At 33.1% G+C, this 20,196-nt stretch overlaps 3 protein-coding genes across 3 annotated transcripts; 1 reads left to right on the top strand and 2 right to left on the bottom strand.

The window, feature by feature from the left end:
- Nucleotides 1-1,981: 1,981 nt before the first annotated feature.
- LOC110662307 (non-specific phospholipase C2) lies at nt 1,982-6,630 on the top strand. Its single transcript, XM_021821241.2, has 5 exons — nt 1,982-2,622; nt 3,153-3,537; nt 3,624-3,843; nt 5,895-6,074; nt 6,228-6,630. The coding sequence occupies exons 1-5, from the start codon at nt 2,138-2,140 to the stop codon at nt 6,533-6,535; spliced, it is 1,578 nt and encodes a 525-aa protein (XP_021676933.2). The 5' UTR covers nt 1,982-2,137; the 3' UTR covers nt 6,536-6,630.
- A 745-nt stretch (nt 6,631-7,375) lies between these two features.
- LOC110662308 (hydroxyproline O-arabinosyltransferase NOD3) lies at nt 7,376-12,079 on the bottom strand. The gene is made up of 9 exons (XM_021821242.2): nt 11,899-12,079; nt 10,915-11,559; nt 10,437-10,504; nt 10,076-10,277; nt 9,672-9,769; nt 9,498-9,567; nt 9,336-9,407; nt 9,051-9,164; nt 7,376-7,757 (listed from the first exon to the last, which is right to left on the bottom strand). Exons 2-9 carry the CDS (start codon nt 11,317-11,319, stop codon nt 7,686-7,688), a joined length of 1,101 nt encoding a protein of 366 aa, XP_021676934.2. The 5' UTR covers nt 11,320-11,559; nt 11,899-12,079; the 3' UTR covers nt 7,376-7,685.
- A 4,344-nt stretch (nt 12,080-16,423) lies between these two features.
- LOC110662306 (ABC transporter G family member 23) lies at nt 16,424-18,838 on the bottom strand. Its single transcript, XM_021821240.2, has one exon. It carries the CDS (start codon nt 18,566-18,568, stop codon nt 16,613-16,615), a length of 1,956 nt encoding a protein of 651 aa, XP_021676932.2. The 5' UTR covers nt 18,569-18,838; the 3' UTR covers nt 16,424-16,612.
- Nucleotides 18,839-20,196: the final 1,358 nt, after the last annotated feature.

Below are 20,196 nucleotides of genomic sequence, written 5' to 3'. Positions count from 1 at the left end.
AACTCTATTATATAATAAGCCAATATTTAATTAATATTGTACATTGACTTGCAGAAAAACTCAATGTATTTTTCAATTGTACACACCTCGGATTTTTCTTTATCCTGAAAGAGCATATCAACACTAGCTACCAAAGCTCAAATTCAGTTCGATTTGAAAATCGGTGAAAATTAAAAAAAAAAAAAAAAAAAAAAAAAAACCCTAAAAGATTTATAATTAGAAATGAGTAAAAATTAATATGTTGTTTATTTCAAATATTATTTAATAATTATAATATTTATAATATGTGTTATGGAATTAATAATTTTATTTATTAATATTAGTGTATTAATTTTTTAATATTAATATATTAAATTATATTTTATTACATATTATCTAATAAATATTTAATAATTCAATGTTAATATGTTAAAATAATATTAGAAATTCAAAAATATAATATTTAGTTATTTAATTTTAATATATTAGTTTATATATAAAAAAAGTCATTTTAATATTTAATTAGCATATCAAATTCATCGTTAAATTTCATTTAACATCAGTAAATTTTTAATATATAATTTATTTTTCAAAACCATTTATAATTATTCCTTTGTTTAAATTAATGGAAAAGAGAATCCCATCAGAGCTACATGAAAAAGGGAATTTAAAATAATCCAAAAGTTGTATAATTTTGTCAACTTAAAAATGCCTTGCAGGGAGCATGTGCTCTTCTTTACATTCTAATCCCGAGATGATGTACATATAATAGTTAAATACTTAAGTCTAATAATTATAATATTATATTAATTTAATGTTAAACCCTAATATTAATTTTAATTTTAACCATCATTTGTCACTAAAATTACTTAAACTGAATTAAATCTATATTTAATAAAAAAACATAAATCTCATTAATAAAATATATTTTTTTCTAATAGGTACACTCAAATAATTTAATTATTAAATTAATATAATATTAAAATAATATAATTTTAATCCCGGGTCCCCTTATAATAGTCAACTTCAACGTGGCTTACAGGGAGCATGTGCTCTCCTTTTCATTCCGGTAAATTTTTTGACTACTGCCACCTAATCATGATATGATGTATATATAATAGTTATAATATTTAAGTGAATAAAAAAGTATACTTTAAATTTTAATAATTATAATATTTTTATTAATATTAATTTTCAATTTTAACCATAATTTGCATTTAAAACATATAATTCATAAAAATATTTAATCAAAAATATAAAAGTTCATTAATAAAATATAAAATTTTCTTTTTCTACTTAGTGCACTATTTGTATTTTCATTTATTAATGATTGTATTTTCATAATTTTTCTCATAAAAAATTTAATTTTTTTCCTCCATTTTACGTGACTATACTTCTTCCTATATTAAACTCGTTGCACAGCCAGGCGTCGCCAAATCCCAGTAGGTATGGGTGAGATCATCATTTATTTTCTGGGGTGCCCCACAAAATAATAAATATACAGAACATATTTATAATTTTCAATGCAATTAATTCGTAAAAAAAAATTAGCTCTACATAATTAAATGATTTTTAAATTTAATTTAATAATATTAAAGTAGTGTCTAACACTTAGCAGTTTCGAGTTCAAACTTTAATAAAAAATAATTATAAAAAATGTTATTTATAATTTAATAATATTAATAAAATTTTGTGATAAATGTAATAATATTAAGGATTTATGTAACTGATAAATGACTTTATTTTACATTTTGTAAATTATAAATAAATTATTTCTTTGTGAATATAATTGTTCTGAAAATTAATCTAGACAATTAAATATAAATTTGAAGGATTTCACTTTTTTTATGTATGTAAAAAGTAATTTTTTTAATATATATTAAAAATTTTCATTATATTGATATTCAGTATGAGCAGCTAAACCCATCATTATATAAGATTAGGAAAAATCCACCAACTTACCAATAACTAATGGTGATCAGTCAAGTGTTTCTCTAAAATTCCCAAGAATCAAAATGGGCAAATATCTGTGCCGTAGGAGAATTGGGTAGCCAAAAAAGACAAGCAACCGTCCTAAAGAAACAGCTCTCACTATATAAAGAGTTCACGGGCATAGAAATTGTCACAGAAATATCCTTCCATAGCCGAGAAATCCACCATGCACCACAGAATGGCCACACAGAAATCTCCTACCATTTCCCTCATCTTCTTCTTCAGCATCATAATCCTCCATGCCCAAATCCAAGCAAGCCCAATCAAAACCATAGTCGTTCTTGTGATGGAAAATCGTTCTTTTGATCACATGCTGGGTTGGATGAAGAAGATTAACCCAGAAATCAATGGTGTTGATGGAAATGAGTGGAACCCATTGAACACAGGCGATCCAAATTCAGAGAAATTGTTTTTCAAGAATCATGCAGAGTTTGTTGATCCTGATCCTGGCCATTCTTTCCAAGCTATAAGGGAGCAAATATTTGGGTCTAATGACACCTCCAAGAATCCTCCTCCCATGAATGGGTTTGCTCAGCAAGCTTTCTCTATGGACCCCTCAGGAAACATGTCTGGAGATGTGATGAATGGGTTTGATCCGGATAAGGTTGTTGTTTATAAAACTCTGGTTTCAGAATTTGCAGTCGTTGACAGGTCAGTAATCAGTACATATCCAAGAAAATCTCTGTTATCATTTTCGCAAATTGGGAAGATTTTTTATTTTTATTTTGGAAACTCGGATTGCTTTTGGAAACTATTTGTTTTTGTTTATTTGGATTTTAATTTCCACCATATCCTTCTTCTTCTTCTTCTTCTTCTTCTTTCTTCTTCTTCTTCTCTCTCTCTCTCTCTCTCTCTCGCTCTGATTCTAAAGAACAGAGTGCCTGTCACCTTCATTTAAGATTTCTAATTGCATGATACAATTTTATTTATTACTCTTATTTTTAGTTTTTTTTTTATTTTATATTTAATTTTAATTACATCTATATTTTTAAAAAATGAACTCAAAAGAAGAAGATGACTTTAATGTTATTAAATTAAAATTAATTAATTTAGACTTTTTATATGTTAAGTAAAAAATATTATGAAAAAAATATGTGAATATTTATAAAAAGAAATAATGTACTTGAATTATTAATTTAATAATTGCATGCTTAGCTTAGCTGAGTTGTCTGTTCTGACAGGTGGTTCGCATCCGTTCCGACGTCTACACAACCGAATCGGCTGTACGTCCACTCAGGAACGTCCGCCGGAGCCACCAGCAACATTCCGGCATTGCTAGTGAAAGGTTACCCGCAAAGGACCATATTCGAGAACCTGGACGACGGCGGAATATCTTGGGGGATATACTACCAGAATATTCCGGCGACATTGTTCTATAGGAATCTAAGGAAGCTCAAATACATAGGCAATTTTCACTTATACAATACCTTTAAAATACATGCACGACAAGGGAAGCTCCCAGGATATGTTGTGGTGGAGCAGCGGTACATGGACACTAAGGCTGAGCCTGCTAATGATGATCATCCTTCCCATGATGTGTATCAAGGCCAAATGTTTGTCAAAGAGGTGGGGTCTATAAGAATTCTCAACATAAAAAAAATTTTATATTTTATATTAAAATTAGATAGAAGTTGTATTGAAATTGGCTGCAGGTGTACGAGACACTAAGGGCTAGTCCACAGTGGAATGAAACTCTATTTGTGATCACATATGATGAGCATGGAGGGTTCTATGATCATGTGGCCACACCAGTAAGTGGGGTCCCCAGCCCAGATGGGATAGTAGGGCCAGAGCCATTCTTGTTCAACTTTGATAGGCTGGGAGTTAGGGTTCCCACCATTTTGATCTCACCTTGGATAAACAAGGGTACTGGTAAGTGCTTTCTTCTTAAAAATTAAATTATATTTTATTAATTGGAGAATATATATTTTTTAAAAAAATTTTAGGATAATTTTTCTAATATTTTAATAATCAATGCTTTATGATTAAATTCTTTAACCTGAATTAAAGTGTGAGCTTCATAATTACATATCTTGAGGATATTTTCATATGAATTGATTGAAAAACCATATGGTAGGGCAATTTTTTTATTTATTTTTTAATTTTTATTTTGAGGGGTGGGCAGTCCATGTCATTATCTTATACCCCATTGCCTTTACGGCAATTTGTTATCTTCTGCTAGGGCTGAACCCCATTTCAGACTTCTTTTCAAAATAGACAATGGGAAAGAGACTTTTTTTTATTCTTTTGCTTTCTTATCTAATTCATTTGTCAAATGTATAATGTGAAATCCTTGCACATAGTTGGCTCACCGATTGCCACTTTCTTCTTATTTCTCAACCAACTTTTATGGTGTTTAATGGGAGGAAAATAAATAGGTTAGTTAGGATATCATTGAGGTAGCCCTTCACTTTTAGGGCAGAAACTTAGGAAAATTTGGGCCAAGTTTTCATATATTGCCAAAAAGTTACCTAATTGGTTGGCAACTTGGCATTTCAAAGAAAAGCATAATTTAAAGAAATGAATATCACTTGCAGCATTAGAGAAGGTTCCGAGAAGTTAGAATCGAAGGAGAATGAAAATGGATTTTTTTGCTTTGCTGATGAAAGCTTATGCACCCATGCAAGATATTAATATATATGGGAAACACTTGTTGGATTTAGTATATCATATATAAATATTAATTTTATATATGAGACCTATGTATTCCATACATAAGTTTCTCTGCACGAAATATTATTCTCTTGAACTCTTCTCCGATTTTAGTCTCTCGAGTAAAGTTGAGCGTTTCGAAGTTGGCTCCCTCTGTTTTTAGGTCGGGGAAGGCCTCTCTCTCTCTCTCTCTCTCTCTCTTCTTTTTTTTTTTTTTTTTTTTTTTTTTTTTTCTGGTGATCGGGTTTGGGTGTCCCTCCCCATCCTAGTTTGGTGTGTAGATAGTGTTGGTTCCGATTTTGGTTTCTGAGCTTGATGGAGCTTTCATGGTGGGGGAGACCTGCAACAATTTTCAAGCTTTGAGAAGAGCTGGGTTGTAAAACTCTAGTTCTGTTTGTGGTTCTTGGGGCTTTGAAGCTTCTATCATCTTGACGGGGGAGATATTTGCATGGGTTGATGTTGGTATCTCCGGGATTAGCCTTACACTATTGCTGAAGTTGGTCCCGAAAATTATATGAGATTGAGATACCGAGAGCTCTACTTCGTCGCTTTCCTAGTTATGGCAATGGATCTAATTTGATCAGGAAGAAGGTTCAATATTGATGGGGTTGAAGCAAGGGTTTAATGGTTGTGCAGGGTCTCTTTGAGATCTCTCAAATGTTGGTAGCTTCAATCTCACCAGTGATCCAGTTTAGCATAGCAGGAGAATAGAACTTCGGTCTGCCTTAGATACGACGGCGTAATTTTCCTCTGTAATCCTAGGATTTCTGGTAGGATTGTGGACAGGGTTAGCTGTGTAAGGGTGGATGCTGAGCTAGGCTTAGAGCTTTTTTTTTTTTTTTTTTATCCTATTTCAATATCTTGCCCTTAATGGCCTTGGTAAGGCAATACAATATGCATTTTCCAAAAAGTTTGATGTTTTGAGTGTACGATAGAATGAGTTTAGTTTATATTTTAATGTGCATAATAGACCAAGTCTAAAAAAGACTCGGGCAACAAGGCTAACGTGGCTTGTTGAAAACATCATGATTTTAATAAAGGATACGTCTCTGGCGGTGGTCATTTTCTAGTGCTAAAGTTAATTCAATAAATGTTAATTAGATTTTAATTTAATAATCGATAATCTGTCTAGAAGTACAGTAGTGTAAAAATTGTTGAACTTCATTATTCACGATAAAGATAGGGAAATTTGTAAGCTTCTGAAAGTTGATGGAACTTGTACTTGCATAGTCCAAATGAAATTTTAATTGTATCCTATGATGGTATTGCAGTCGTTCATGGCCCCAATGGGTCACCATTTCCGACTTCGGAATATGAACATTCATCCATTCCGGCGACGGTGAAGAAGCTCTTCAACCTTTCTTCACCCTTCCTAACCAAGAGGGATGAATGGGCTGGAACCTTTGAGGGTGTTGTTCAGACCCTAACTGAACCCAGAACTGATTGCCCAGGTTAGTTGACCTGAACCTCATCTTTTCTATCCATTCAATACACTGTAAAATGTAGCATGCTGTGATAAAAAGGTACGATCATACTCTGTAAATTGTAAAATTGTAAATTCATCTTGTGTTAATGTAACTGATGCATTTTTCCTATCTTGATAGTGCAACTACCAACTCCAGTCAAGATCAGGCAAGGCGACGCCAATGAAAACGCAACGGTTAGCGAATTCCAGCAGGAGCTACTGCAGCTAGCAGCAGTGCTAAAAGGAGATCACATATTTACAAGTTTCCCTGAAAAGACCGGGAAAATGACAGTAAAGCAAGGAAAGGAATATATGGAAGATGCAGTGAAACGCTTCTTTGAAGCAGGACTCTATGCCAAAAAAATGGGAGTTGATGAAGAACAAATTGTTCAAATGAGGCCATCCCTCACTTCTAGATCATCTAAACCAACCAACAACCACCCATAAGAACATAATGTGAAATCTTTACAAATGTAACCTCAGCACCCATTTAGAAATGTAAGCACAGCAACAGAAAGTAAAAGCAAATAATGGTTTCCCCATATCTCGTGCAATAAATGCCAGTGTAAATACTGAAAACCAAGCCTAGCCATGTAGGAAGAACGAAGAACAGTATTTAAACCAAACAGTAAAACAATAAGACCTCATAAGAGTTCACATGAACAATGCAGGCATTCTATAGTAAACAGCAAAAACTCGTGGGATGAAGGGCCTGTACCATTAAATTCTCACATGCTCTCACCTCTCTCCGCACTCTCTTGTACAAGAAAACACACATGCTCAGAAAGTACATGATCAGTGGCAACAAGGAGTACATATGACGGACCTCTAGAACTTGCATGCCTTGTTTTTAAACACACTTGTGATAATCAGAAAGTACTCAACTCAGCCTTTATCCCAAAAATTTGGGGTCGACTATATGGATTCGCTTTTTCCACTCTGAACGATTTTGGGTTAAATCCTCAGAAATGTTTAATGCTTCTAAGTCATGTTGTACTACTCTCCTCCAAGTTAATTTAGGTCTACCCCTTTTTTTCTTTCTATCCTCTAACCTAATGTGCTCTACTTGTCTAACTGGAGCCTCCGTATGTCTACGCTTCACATGACCAAACCACCTCAATCTCCCTTCTCTATGATAATCAGAAAGTAATAAAGAATAAAGGGAAGTCAGCTGGAACAAAGAATTATGAATCCCCATGAACTGAGAATACTAATCTCAGTCAACTGTAAGGCTTAAAACTTATTTACTAGTAAAAAAGCCTCATAAGCCGCAATTAATGACAAAGGTCAGAAAAAGCTGAGTACTACAAACATTGACAGCAAGGAAAATTCAATTTAATTACAGGCCTAAAACATTCCAAGATACACAATTTAACACTAATTTCAAATGCACAGATTTGTACAAAAAGAATTCAGAGCTTTCCATATTATTTCAAAAGTGTCAAAATCCAAATCCCTCCCAGAAGTTGTAAAAAGCTTCCTATTTTTCTATCTATACCACTTTTTTGTTACCCTGCAAATAGTGTAAATAAATATCCATAGGAGGACGCAATCATTTTGAGCAGAAGATCAATGAACTTATGATCTGACTTCAATCTCAACCACTGTTTTTTGAGTCCCAACCTGGAATATTAGCTGTAGCTTCATTTACCATCTTTACAAGTCTCACCTGCAGACAAAAGCATTATCGAGAGAAAAGAAAGAGCCCATAAGTTACCATCACAACATGATCTATATTTTAAGAAAGCGAAGAAAAGGCTACATATAAATCATAATTCAGATGAGAATATGCTTCATAAAAACCATTTTACCAGCATGCATAGAAGCTGCTACTACTTACTACTTCAAATGACAATACATCACAGGATCCTCGTATTTGGCACACCAAACCAATAGTGATAAAATTAGAGATTGTAAAAAACACCTAAAAAATCTACCCTAAAAGAAATGAATACCTAAAAAACAATTCAAGGTTAATGTTTTGACATCTTCTAGCCTAGGATGTTGAGGTCCACTGGCTTAACTCATTGATAAATGAGATTGTATATATGATATATTTTTCATAATCGTGTTGTTATTTCTTCTTGCATTCAGTTGGGAGCCGTGGTGTTTGGGGCAGGAAGAGTGATAAAGTATAACAAAAAAAAAGGAGAAAACTGGAAGGAAAACAGTTAACAAATGAGATTGATTTTACAAGTAATTTGAAACTGAACTTGAAGGAGATCAACCCAGCATTTCAATTTATCTCAAGAAGTATAGATATATGGATGGGTTAAGTGAAAGAGGATTGAATGATCAGGGTAGAATTACTGATTCCCTGGCAAGATTGATTACCATATTGTTTGATTACACATTGAAACAACAGGATGATATCTCTACATTAGCAATGTCAAGTCTCAACACATCATAAAATATATTTTACAAACATCTTTTCCTCCAAATCTTACCTAACATTACTGGATGCAATTATACACTGAACAAATGGCACAGAAGGCCACTTTCAAATACTGCAATCTAAAATAGAACATCAACATTACCTATCATTCCAGAGGATAAGAATAACAAGAGACTTCATTTATAGGCTGAACAAATGTGAGTGGTTTTTGTGAAGGCTAAACCTAGTGCACATTTTTTCATGTTCATTTGGCTTCATTAATTAGAATTAATATGTTTAATCCAAGCATTCAAGCATTCCCCATTCTACCAAAAATATACACATATATTTAAGTTCCATTTGAGAAAGTTGAACGCTGCAAATAGATAATTCATAAAAGCTTAAGTTATTTCCATGAATACAGAGAAATGCATTCCAGGACAAAGATGGGTGGGAGTATTCCTGGTCTTGATCTTATTTACTAATTTCCCTCATTAAACTTGATTTAGTTTCAAATTTTTCCAAATTATGTTTTCCCAAAAAGTACTTCAAAAGGAGAAAAAAAAAAAAAAAAACTTATATACATACCACACTTTCAGGAACTCCTGGTGGGGGCAAGGAGAGGTTCTTTGGTGGAGATCCACTTAGATAGGATCTCTTGTCAAATCGCCATTCTCCAATTTTTCCATATGTTAGTTCTCCCTGGATAGTAACCAAATTGTAAAAAGGAGGAAAAAAAAATGCTAAACTAAACAAATTATACCTCTTTAAATTTGCAAAGGAAAGCAATCAACCAAAAATAAAATTGAAAATAACAGTTAAACAATCAGATTTTTGATAAAAACAATATAAGAAAAAGAGAGAACAGTTTACCTTTAAATTATAGTCACATCCATAAGTGTAATGAATTATAAACCTCTTCCCAACTTCCAAATCCCATGGTGGCTGCCACATTCAGAAAGCCATGAAATTCTTCATGTGCAGCTATAATAGATGGAATGATATAAAAGAAGATTTCACAATTATCATAAATACCTGTATCATAAAGTCCTTCCGAAGTATATGCTGAACACCATGCAATGCTGATGCTACAGCATAGGCATACCTTAGATCAACAGAGACGTGTCAGAAACATTGGAGCATATTTCAGCCATTCAAGATCAAAATTCATCATTAAAAATAGAAATGATCTTCTCAAATATTACTCACATTTCTAGCACCCAACCAAATGCTTTGTCTGTCTCTGGGTCATCTTTCATTCTTAATGATATATTTACCCATGTCGGTGAAATTTCCTCCAATATGGACTGAAAAAGATAGTTTAGTTGACAATGTTAGTAAAGCAATACTGTTCTTGGTGAAACCAAATAGTTCAGCAGGAAAAAACAAAAGTCATACACCATTCAGGACAGTAATGTGTTACATAAACAATTATTAGCACCTCCTTGATTCCAACTGTTTTTCGAATTACTTTCCCTTTTTTGTTTTCTTTTTTTTTTTGGAGGGGCAGCTTCTGATTAATGAAAATTGAAATGAATGAACAGTTTAATAGTTAGATATTCATAATCAGATTAATTAGTCAGATGAGCTATAATAGCAATAAGACTTTGTACCTTTTTTATTATTACAGGAGAATTGCCAATTGGATCAACATTTGTCACAGGACCCTTTTCCTTGGGATAAAACTTTCTAATAATGTTTTCATGTTCAGCTGGTTTAATGTAGAAAAATGGATACCCTGCTGGATGATCTCCGTGTGCCAAATTGGGCAATGGATTTACAAATATATGGTCGGGCTCTGCCATTAAAATGTATCTGCATCAATCATCAAAATGACTAACTTTCAGATGTCTTAAATAAGGAGTATGAACACACACGCACAAAATAATAATGATAATGATAACAATAAAACTAAAGCTAGCGACTTCAGAATAAAAATAACAATAATCCAACAGACAGTGACTAGAATCTCACTCTTCATCAATTGTTGCTTTTTCCAGCCATTGAACAAAAGCCCATGGTCTATTTAAGACAATATAACCCTGGATTGAACATTAAACTTGTAAATGAGTAGAATATGTAATTAACTGATCATTGATAGTAATAACTGAGAAGCAGTTATTGATTTCTACAAAAAGTTTAGGAAGAACAGGCAGTGAAAAATAAAATGCCAAAATAGTAAAAGGCACTTTGACATTAATGATGTAAGATGAAAAATGAGGACGTTGGGAATTGCGATAGAGCACGAGGTGGGCTCATGGCTATCCCTATCTATTCTCCCTCCTTTAGGCCTCCTTTAGGCAATCATCTTTCATTCATATATGACACTTTTTTTGCTATTGGAGTTGGACCCTCTCAATCATGATAGTTTGTTCAATATATATGGAATCAATAAATATAGTATTTAAAATGTAAATATAAAAAACTGAAAAAGAGATAGATGACATCTCACTCGATCCAGGCCCTCTGGAAGAGGATCAACGATAAAGGTTGGAATTTCTTCCATCAAATTGTCAGGTTTTCCAGAATGCAGAACTCGAGTGAACTTTCCCATGTCTGATCCAGGCATGTCTTTCATCTTCTTATACCAATAGTACATAATCCGGCATTGCCATTGGCTATAAGGAGCATCTGTCGCTGTAAGGGCAACATGGTATCTCGAATTTGACTTCCCTAATCTCTTTACCTCTTGAGGCATATTAGTAATGGGATCAGATAACTCCAATCCATCTCCTGAATTGGAGCTCTTATATTGTATTAAGAATGTCAACAAGTTATACATTGCAAAGGAAAAACCAAGAGACAAAAGCACCAAAAAGAATGGTGATATTCGTCCCATATTTTTTCTCCCAGTCATCTTGAAGTCCAAGGTTAGAAAATGAATTCCAACTCTTTAGAAGTCACAATCAAACTGAACCTCAATTCTCCTACCTACAACAGCATTTAAATAAAAATGCAAATACTTCCAGCTACACCCATTTCATTTCACAGCTCCAGAAAACAGTTGCAGCAATAAAACCTCTATATTTTCATGAAGAAAATCCAATGCTGCCAATCACAAACCAAAGATGAAAGGAAAACAGGCATGCGTCAAAATCTGCATCACAATTAACAAAAAAGAAATGATAAGAGTCAATGCGACATATAAAACAATAACAAGTGAAAAAAGCCAGCCTCCAAACACGGCTATTTCAGTGGCAAACAATCCCAGATGTTAAAAATCACTAAAACGAAAATCCAATCATCAGCCAGAACACTGGTTGATTAAGAAATGGGTAGATACAGATCTGAGAAGACCAGTTAAAAGGGGGAAAAACTGAAAACAAGAGAACTCAAAACAGAGAATGAAAGAGAGATCAGAGAATTAACAGCAAAAACTCAAAAAAAAAAGGAAGAAAAATAGCAGATTGCAATGGAAAAGAGAGCGCATTTTAACCTGAAGATTGAAGAAGGAGCAGGGAGGCTTTGAGAGAGAGAGAGAGAGAGAGATTTTGGGTTCTTGTCAACGGTCACTGGGGAACGCGGAGGTTTGACAAGTGGCCAACTGGAAAATTGAATATAAAAATTGTGTAGAGAGCCAGCCATGGAGGCGAGGAATGGGACCATATGGCCTTGTAGAAGTAAGGGCTAGTGGAAGTATGACTTGAAGCTTTTAGGCATCTCGCGACAACTGGATTTGGGCATTACTCTGCTTTGTCTTTTTTTTATTATTTTGCGTATAAAAATAATTAAATAAAATATTTTTTATTATACAAATTTAGCTAGCTATAATTATGTATAAATTGAAGTTGGAGAAAATCCTATTAAAACAGGTTAAATTATTCAAATTAATTTAATTAAGAGAAAAACTTGAATGGTAATTATTTTGTAATAATAATATTTTATTATTTAAATTTAGAAAATCAAACTAATTAACAAGTAAAATTTGCATTGTAATTGAAAAATTAAGAAAAACCTGAATAATTTATCATTACTTGAATTTAAAAGGTCAAATTAATTAAGGGAAAAATTTTAATTATGTATTTAAATTAAAATTAAATAGGAATTGTATATCACCACAGCTAGAAAATACAAGAATATTTCCTTTTATGAGATATTGTTGAAAATCATTGCTTTATAAATGCTTTATAAAATTCAATAAACAGTCATAAATTTAATTTAGTTGGCTGTAATTAAGTTTAAATTGAACCTAAAAATATAATTAAATATTAAAAATTATTATTTAGTATAAATTTAAAATTCTATGTGATACCACTAAGGAAAAATTATAAATTTATAATTTTATGTGATAACACTAAAAGAAAATTTAATAAAAAAACTCGTATGACAATTAATTTAATAATAGTAATTTTTTATTATTTAAATTTAAAAAATTAAATTAATTAAGGAATGAAATTTAGATTGTAATTAAAAAATTAAATAATAATTATACATTGCAACAAGTTAAAAATTACATGAATAATTTATTGTTATTTGGATTTGGATGATTGAGTTATAATTAAATTGTAATTGAGAAATTAAATTGAAATTAAATAGTTTATCTATTACCATCATTAGGAAATAAAAGAATTTTTTTTTCCTTTTTTAAGGTATTGTAAAAAAAAATCAGTACTTTAATAATTTACTTTTATTTAGATTTAGAAGATAAATTAATTAAGTAGTGAAATTTGAAGTGTAATTGAAAACTACAACTATTTAGAAAATATATGAATAAGTCAAGTTAATTAAGAGTAATATTTGAATTGTAACCAGTAAATTAATTTAAAATTAAAAAGGATTTATATCACCACTGTTAGGAAATACAAAAAGTTTTCCTTTATAAAATATTGTCTAGTAATTTATTATTATTTAGATTTAAAATCTCAGATTAATTAAGCGTAAAATTTAGATTATAAATGAAAACAATTAAATTAAAATTAAAACTGTAACACCCAAAAATTTTAAATTTATTATTTTATGAGTGATATTGATATTTTAATTTTATTTAAATTTTAAGAAAATTATTTGAGATTTTTCTGATTTTAAAAATCGGGTTAGATTTTCTGAAAATATAAACTTTGATGATTTTTAAAAATTAATTTAAAGACCACGTGGCAAAACTAAAAATATATTTAGAGTCTAGGAATTTTTCTGAGTTTTCTGAAATTTTTTCGGAATTTTTGGACCTCGTTTTCGGTCCCAAGGCAGAGAAAAAAATTTAAAATTTTAATTCTGGATCGAACCGGCCGAATCGAACTCGACCGGATCGGACCGATCGAATCGGACCAGCTTTCTTCTTCTTTTTTCTTCCTCTCCCGCTCGCGTTTCTCCTCCTCTCTTCCTCTCCCGTTTTCTCTCTCCTCCCTTCTCCCCTTGCCGCGCCGCCGCCTCCCCAGCCACCCCAGCTCGCTGGTGCGCCGCCACACCCCTTCCACACGGCCGGCCGACGCCCCAGACGGCCAAAAAACTAGCTCGAACGCCCCCTTACAAGCGCGCGACTTTTCTTCTTCCCGACCAAAATTCGGCCGATCTGGCCACCAATCGGACCGGGTCTTGTGTCTAAATTCATCTACTCGTCGAGAGCTTTACATAGACACTAAGAATACCGAAATCCATTAAGCAGTTTGTCTAATTTTTACCTGGGAAGTTTTAGCCCATTTTGATTTTTGGGCTAAATTTCTCGCAAACCGTGAACCCCACGAGAAAACCGAGATTACCAGAGCGCTCCACTCGTCGAGAGCTTCGCGGCGATATAAATTTCAAATTTTTCCGACACCGTTTTTCGGTGGGTCCCACGAAATTTCGCAGTGTTTTTCCAAGCATTTAATGAGCTTAGAAAATTCCGTAAAATTTATGTACTAACCCCCGTGTTGTGAGCTTCGTGTAAGTATCTTCAATTCGCAGAAATTCGACAGTTATCCGGGTCTGTGAATTTCCAGCCAGACAGACCGGCTACCGGAAAAAGTCTCCGAATTAAATCGAGGTTTTAGCTACCCCACCATTGTCAGACGTCCTGAGCGCGTCCTCGGAGTCGGAATCGGAAAAGATAAACCTAAACCTTGCTTTTCGTAATTTTCTAGTGCTTAAATAGGATTAAAAATCCATAAAATATTCATGGTAGTTCAGAAAATTATGATTCTTTTTGTAATAGCCTAGTAATATTGCTAAGGACAGCGGGGCAAAGTTTTATAATTTTTAGAGTTTGTTTGGGCAGTTTTTGCAAAAATGATCAATTATAAGGACTAAATTAAAATTTTACATATTGTGATGGATGACTGATTTGATGGGCCCAGGAGGGACTGTGTGATGTGATTGAGTTGTGGATATATGGATTGTGAATATAGAAGTGTGTTTTGAACCCTTTTGCAGGTTGGATAGGTCCTAGGTATAGGGGAGACTTTGCCGGATTTTCGGCACGACTTAAGACGAATTTGGTCTTTTATTGATTTGCATTGAGTCAATTTATTAAATAATTGTAATATAATTGTCAGGTGAGCCGGGACAGCCTTCTTCCTCCGCCCAGCCGCCACAGTAATCGTTGTCAAGTCTGTGAGTAAAATATTAATTTTAATTGTAATTTCACTATTATTATATGTTCAAGCATGTCCATGCATCACTTATATGTATGTATCTATATAGTTAAACTCTAGTCACGTTTTATGTTGCATTCATAACTGTTAAAGTGTCATGGATGTTGTTGTGGTAATTTGGAGCAGTGTGCGTGCGTTGGCGTGCGTGTGATGTGGTGTGGACTATGGATAGGACGGGTAGACACGGCTTGAGATCTTCGTTGGGACCCAGTCCTTCGGGGTAGTCACGGCTTGAGTTCTTCGCTGGGACCCCGATTTGGTTTATTAAGCGAAAGTCCGGCTTGAGTTCTTCGTTAACACCAGGTTGGATTTAAGAGAGCTGTATAGAGTATCAGCTCTCATATATTATGATTGATATTACTGGGTGTGTGAGTGCTCCAAATTACCTTTTTGCTGTTATGATGTGAATTTGTTGCTGATGTTGCATTTCACTCTACAGGATGCATTAGTTTTAGATAGTTATAGAGATTATAGTTAAAATTGATATTTTACTCTCTGAGTCGAATGCTCACTCCTGTTCAATATTTTTCCAGGCCACAGGAGGATTTTTTTAGGTTAACCTGCTTTTCTCCCTCGCAGGTCATCTATTTATGTTTGTGTAATTTTATAAACTTCTAGAATTTCCGCATGTGTTAGAAATATTCATGTGAATTGAGTCTGTAATATAAATTGCTATTTTGGACCTGTAAACTTATTATTCTATGCATGTTGATGGACTGAATGAGGGAACAGAGCTCCCATTTATTTTATGTTATTATGAGTATGTGGAGGGTGAGCTGAGCTCTCCAATTGATATATATTGTGTTTACAGGTAGAGTGAGTAAAAAATTCCCCGTTGAAAGGTCTATTTTATGGCCGGACTCTGTCCGGTTGAATTCTTGAAATTGAGCCCAAATGGGCCTTAGAGTTGGGTTAATGAATAGTTAGGCTTACTACGGGCCTCGGAGGCTTTAGGCTGGCCCAAATTCTAGTGCCGGTCCGGCCCATAGGTTGAGTCGTGACAAAAACTATGTTCAATAATATTAATTATTGTAATAACTATTAACTATTTTAATAATTATTAGCCGTTAGTTGTTAGTAGGTAATTATTTATATAGCAATAAAAAATATTCGATAAAAATATTTGTTGTTAAATGTTAAAATAGTGATATAATCTTATTGATTTTAGTAAAAATGTTATCTCCATCTTTAAAAGTTAACAGTAATTTTTATGAATTACTCTCTCAATCTTTAAATATTAATATAAATATTATGTCACCAAACAGTATAAAGGGAAAAGTTGATGAAAAATGGGTACTTAATTTTATAATCCGCGACATTTTAGTATTTCGAATTTAACATTTGAGTGTCATAAAATGATAAGATCATGTTTTTTTATATAAATTTGAGAAATTAGAGAAAAATTATATTTATTAGAAAATTTATTTGTATCACAAAGAAAAGTACTAACAGAATAAGAAAAAGATAAATTCTAAATACAAACAATATGTGTGCACCTAAATGTATCATTATGGTGAGATTACACAATTTTTTTTTATTGTTTTTGAACTTAAATCAATTACTTGAGCTTATTCTACATTCTTATATTGTTGTTTTTGAAGCCCTTCGTGCAAGAATGACCCAACAAAGCAGACGATAGAACACAAAGAACCCCAACATAATCCCAACATTAATCCACCTACTGTCCTTTTCAAGTCCTCTACTCTTCAACACATCATTTCCAGTAAGCAAACACTGAGAATGATCTTCACCATGCCAATAGAAACATTCACTTCTTGCACTCCAATACTCATTTGTAAGAAGTGAATCCAATGGATACCGGTAGAGAGATACATAGTACATGAATATCCAATATTTTGGGATGCTATCTTTTGGAATGAAGTAGCCCGAGAAGAGGAAGAAAGCTCCAAGAACTGTGCAGATTAGTGAATTCCCTGAAATGAAGTCTGGAGAGATTGCACTGAGGAAAAGTACTAGAGAACTAGCCATCAAGACTATAATCCAAACAACGAAAGTGAAGAATGTGAAGGCAGAAAATGAGGGATTAAGTCCCACAAGCCAATAAACAGGGACAGAGAAAAGCAAAGCCACAGCAAACAAGAAAGGCAAGAAAATTATGGTGTTGGCAATCATATAAGAGGAGATTCTGTATGCTCCTCTGGAGGCTTCTTTCATCAGAACTCTTCTTTCTTGAAGATATATTGGAAGTGCTTCCACTGTGGAAGAAAGAAGAAAGCTTAGGCTAAAAGCAAAGAGGCCTAATCTCTCAGCAACTCCTCCTTCATCCTTCCTCACCTTCATATATACACTGCCTAAGCCAAATCCTCCAACAAGTGCTTGCATTGTTCTTGCCAAGAATAGCTGCTTCGTCCTGTAAATGACCTTCCAAAATCTTGAACATAGAAACATAATCTCAGCCAAATTAACAAAATAACAATTACCCATTTTTTGGCTCTCGATGGTACCTTCTTGAGCTTGGCCAATTGCTTCCCCATGCCAAATTGAGTACTCTAGAGGAGATAAGCAGGTTTTGGAATTTGAATAGTCTTCAAGTTTCTGTATGATTTCCATTGCAAACTCTAGAGCATTTAGTTGCAATGGAATCTGGAATCCCAGTTTATATATGGTTTCCTCCAATGATTCCAGGCTACCATTATGGACAACCGAGCCACGAGAGAGGACCACAAAGTTGTGAATATAACCAAGAATTCTATAGCTAGGTTGGTGTATAGATAACACAACAGTTCTTTGCCTTGCTTTTGCCATGGAAGAAAGTAGCTCAATCACTTGAAGTGCTGAGGTGCTGTCTAGGCCGGAAGTTGGTTCATCAAGGAGTAAAATTGGTGGGTCATGAATCACATCAACTCCAATAGACACCCTCTTTCTTTCTCCCCCAGATATCCCTCTGTTCTCTTCATCGCCAACAAAACTATCTGCAACATGTGAAAGGCCAAGCTCTAGCATCAAGCTCTCAACCCTTTTTTCTCTATCTTTTGAACTCATTTCTTTGAGCCTAAACTTGGCACTATACATGAGAGTTTCCTTTACAGTAAGTAAAGGAAGCAAATTATCTTCTTGTGCTACAAATCCACATATCTTCCTCAACTGAGCCGGGCTAGATACACACCGATCATTTATCGATACACTCTTGGGATCAAAATCTTCATCTCTCACTCTGCCTGATATTATCCGAAGAAGACTAGATTTCCCAGTACCACTCGGGCCGACAATGGCAAGAATTTCAGAGCTTATTGCTTGGAAGGAGACTGATTGAAGAATGTTAACAGGCTTAGGCTTTTGCACCAAGTGAAAAAATGAAGCACATATTGACCCACTAGGACATATGGTATAGGAAAGGTTTCTTACATCAAGCTTGTAAGATATTTGTGAATTGTGATGATGAGATGGTAGTGATGGTGGCGGTGGCGGCGGAGAGTGTTGGAAGGAAGAGGAGCAACTGGTGGATTCTTCAGAAGTTGAGAAGAGTATAACTGAGTCTTCTTCTATGCTTGGTCGTTGATGAAAACAAGTGGCCATATTGATATTGGTGGGGTGAATTAGATGAATTGATGGAGGGAATTGAAGCACATAGGAGGTTTTTGAAGTGGAAATTTAGGCCAAGGTGAGACATGGAGGTTGGACCAACCCAAAGAATTGAAATGGTTGATTGCCAAAGAAGATACATTTTTCTTTCATCAGTTTCTTTTCTGCTATGAATGGTGTGGTGAAAGGTTTGGCAGTGTTTGGTGACCTAAGAAAGTTGACTAATTTGACATTGCTCATCAAAAGATTCAACATATTTCTTCAACAAAATATATTAATTTCCTGCAATGGAAGCTCTAAGAACCCCATTGTTTTTGTTAGAATCGATAGGTCATAGATCAATGGTGAGCCCATAGCGACAATAGCTTGGGCTAATAGTTTTTGTTTTGCACCAGCGTTCACTAGGAGCCAATTAAAGACTGGAAATAGTAGGTGTGGCCCATGAGAGATGTCCAGTAGATGAAGCCCATCTCACTACTCTTTCCAGTTTCCTTGTCTCATCTTGCCATTGCTCATTATTAACCTCTATGCAAACACCTTGTCAAAAATCTTTTGATAAAAATTCAAAGTTATTTTTTACAGCAGTCATGTTTCTTTTTCATTTGGTTAATTTGCATTTTTTTTCCCATGAAATATACCAATTTTATTTGTCATAAATTATTATAATAATATCCTTAAATAATTAATATATTTTTTTAAAAAAAAATTAATTCAATTTTTAGTTTGGATAATTTCCTTTCACTCTCCTTCTAATAATTTACTATTTACTGACTGAATGGTGAAATGAAAATTTCCATTTATTTTACTTTTTCTTAGCAATTGATAATTAAAAAAATATATCTATTTTATTTCCAGTAAAAACAAAAAGTAAAATGAATCAACAAAACCCTATTTATGGTTATCATACGCACTCACAATTTGTCAGCACAACTATTTATTACTTTACTATATTAATTAATAAATTTTTTTATTTGATATGCAATTTTTTGATATTCAAGCATGAATATTTTACCTATTCTATCAAATGTGTATATTAATTAATTTTACCTATTCTATCATAATCTAATTCTCATTACTAATTTAAATATTAAAATGTTAATTAATCCACCCAATATTCTTTTTATCTTGCATGTCTAATATCCAAAATTCAACATCCTATACCCTTAAAAAGAGAATAAAATTAATTATTCATTCCTTTATCATAATTTCTTATTTGTAAATTATTATAATTTTGTAAAAATTTAATTTGAATACATTTTTTAATTTTTATATTTAAAATGAAAAAAAAATAATTTTAAAATAATTTATTTTAAAAAAATTAAATTATATATAATTGTGCCAGAATTTTTTTTTTTTTTTTCATTCTAAATGATTTATTCGAACTGAATCGTATTCTATCATTAATGGCAAGAGTGACATTGACACACGTCCCCAAAATTGAACGTGGCCATAGGACACTGTGATCCCACAAATATCTAACATCCAATTAATGAATCAAAACAAAAAAATTTGGCTCCTTCTCAACCACTTTCGCACCACTTACGATTTATATTCCGCGTGGAAATTTATATATATTTATTATATATTATTATTTTATTTTAATTAAATTAATAATAATTTAA

The sequence above is a fragment of the Hevea brasiliensis genome, chromosome 16, assembly GCF_030052815.1.
Source record: "Hevea brasiliensis isolate MT/VB/25A 57/8 chromosome 16, ASM3005281v1, whole genome shotgun sequence".
In the NCBI taxonomy this organism is placed as follows: Eukaryota; Viridiplantae; Streptophyta; class Magnoliopsida; order Malpighiales; family Euphorbiaceae; genus Hevea; species Hevea brasiliensis.
This window is presented reverse-complemented; position numbering and strand designations above follow the sequence as displayed.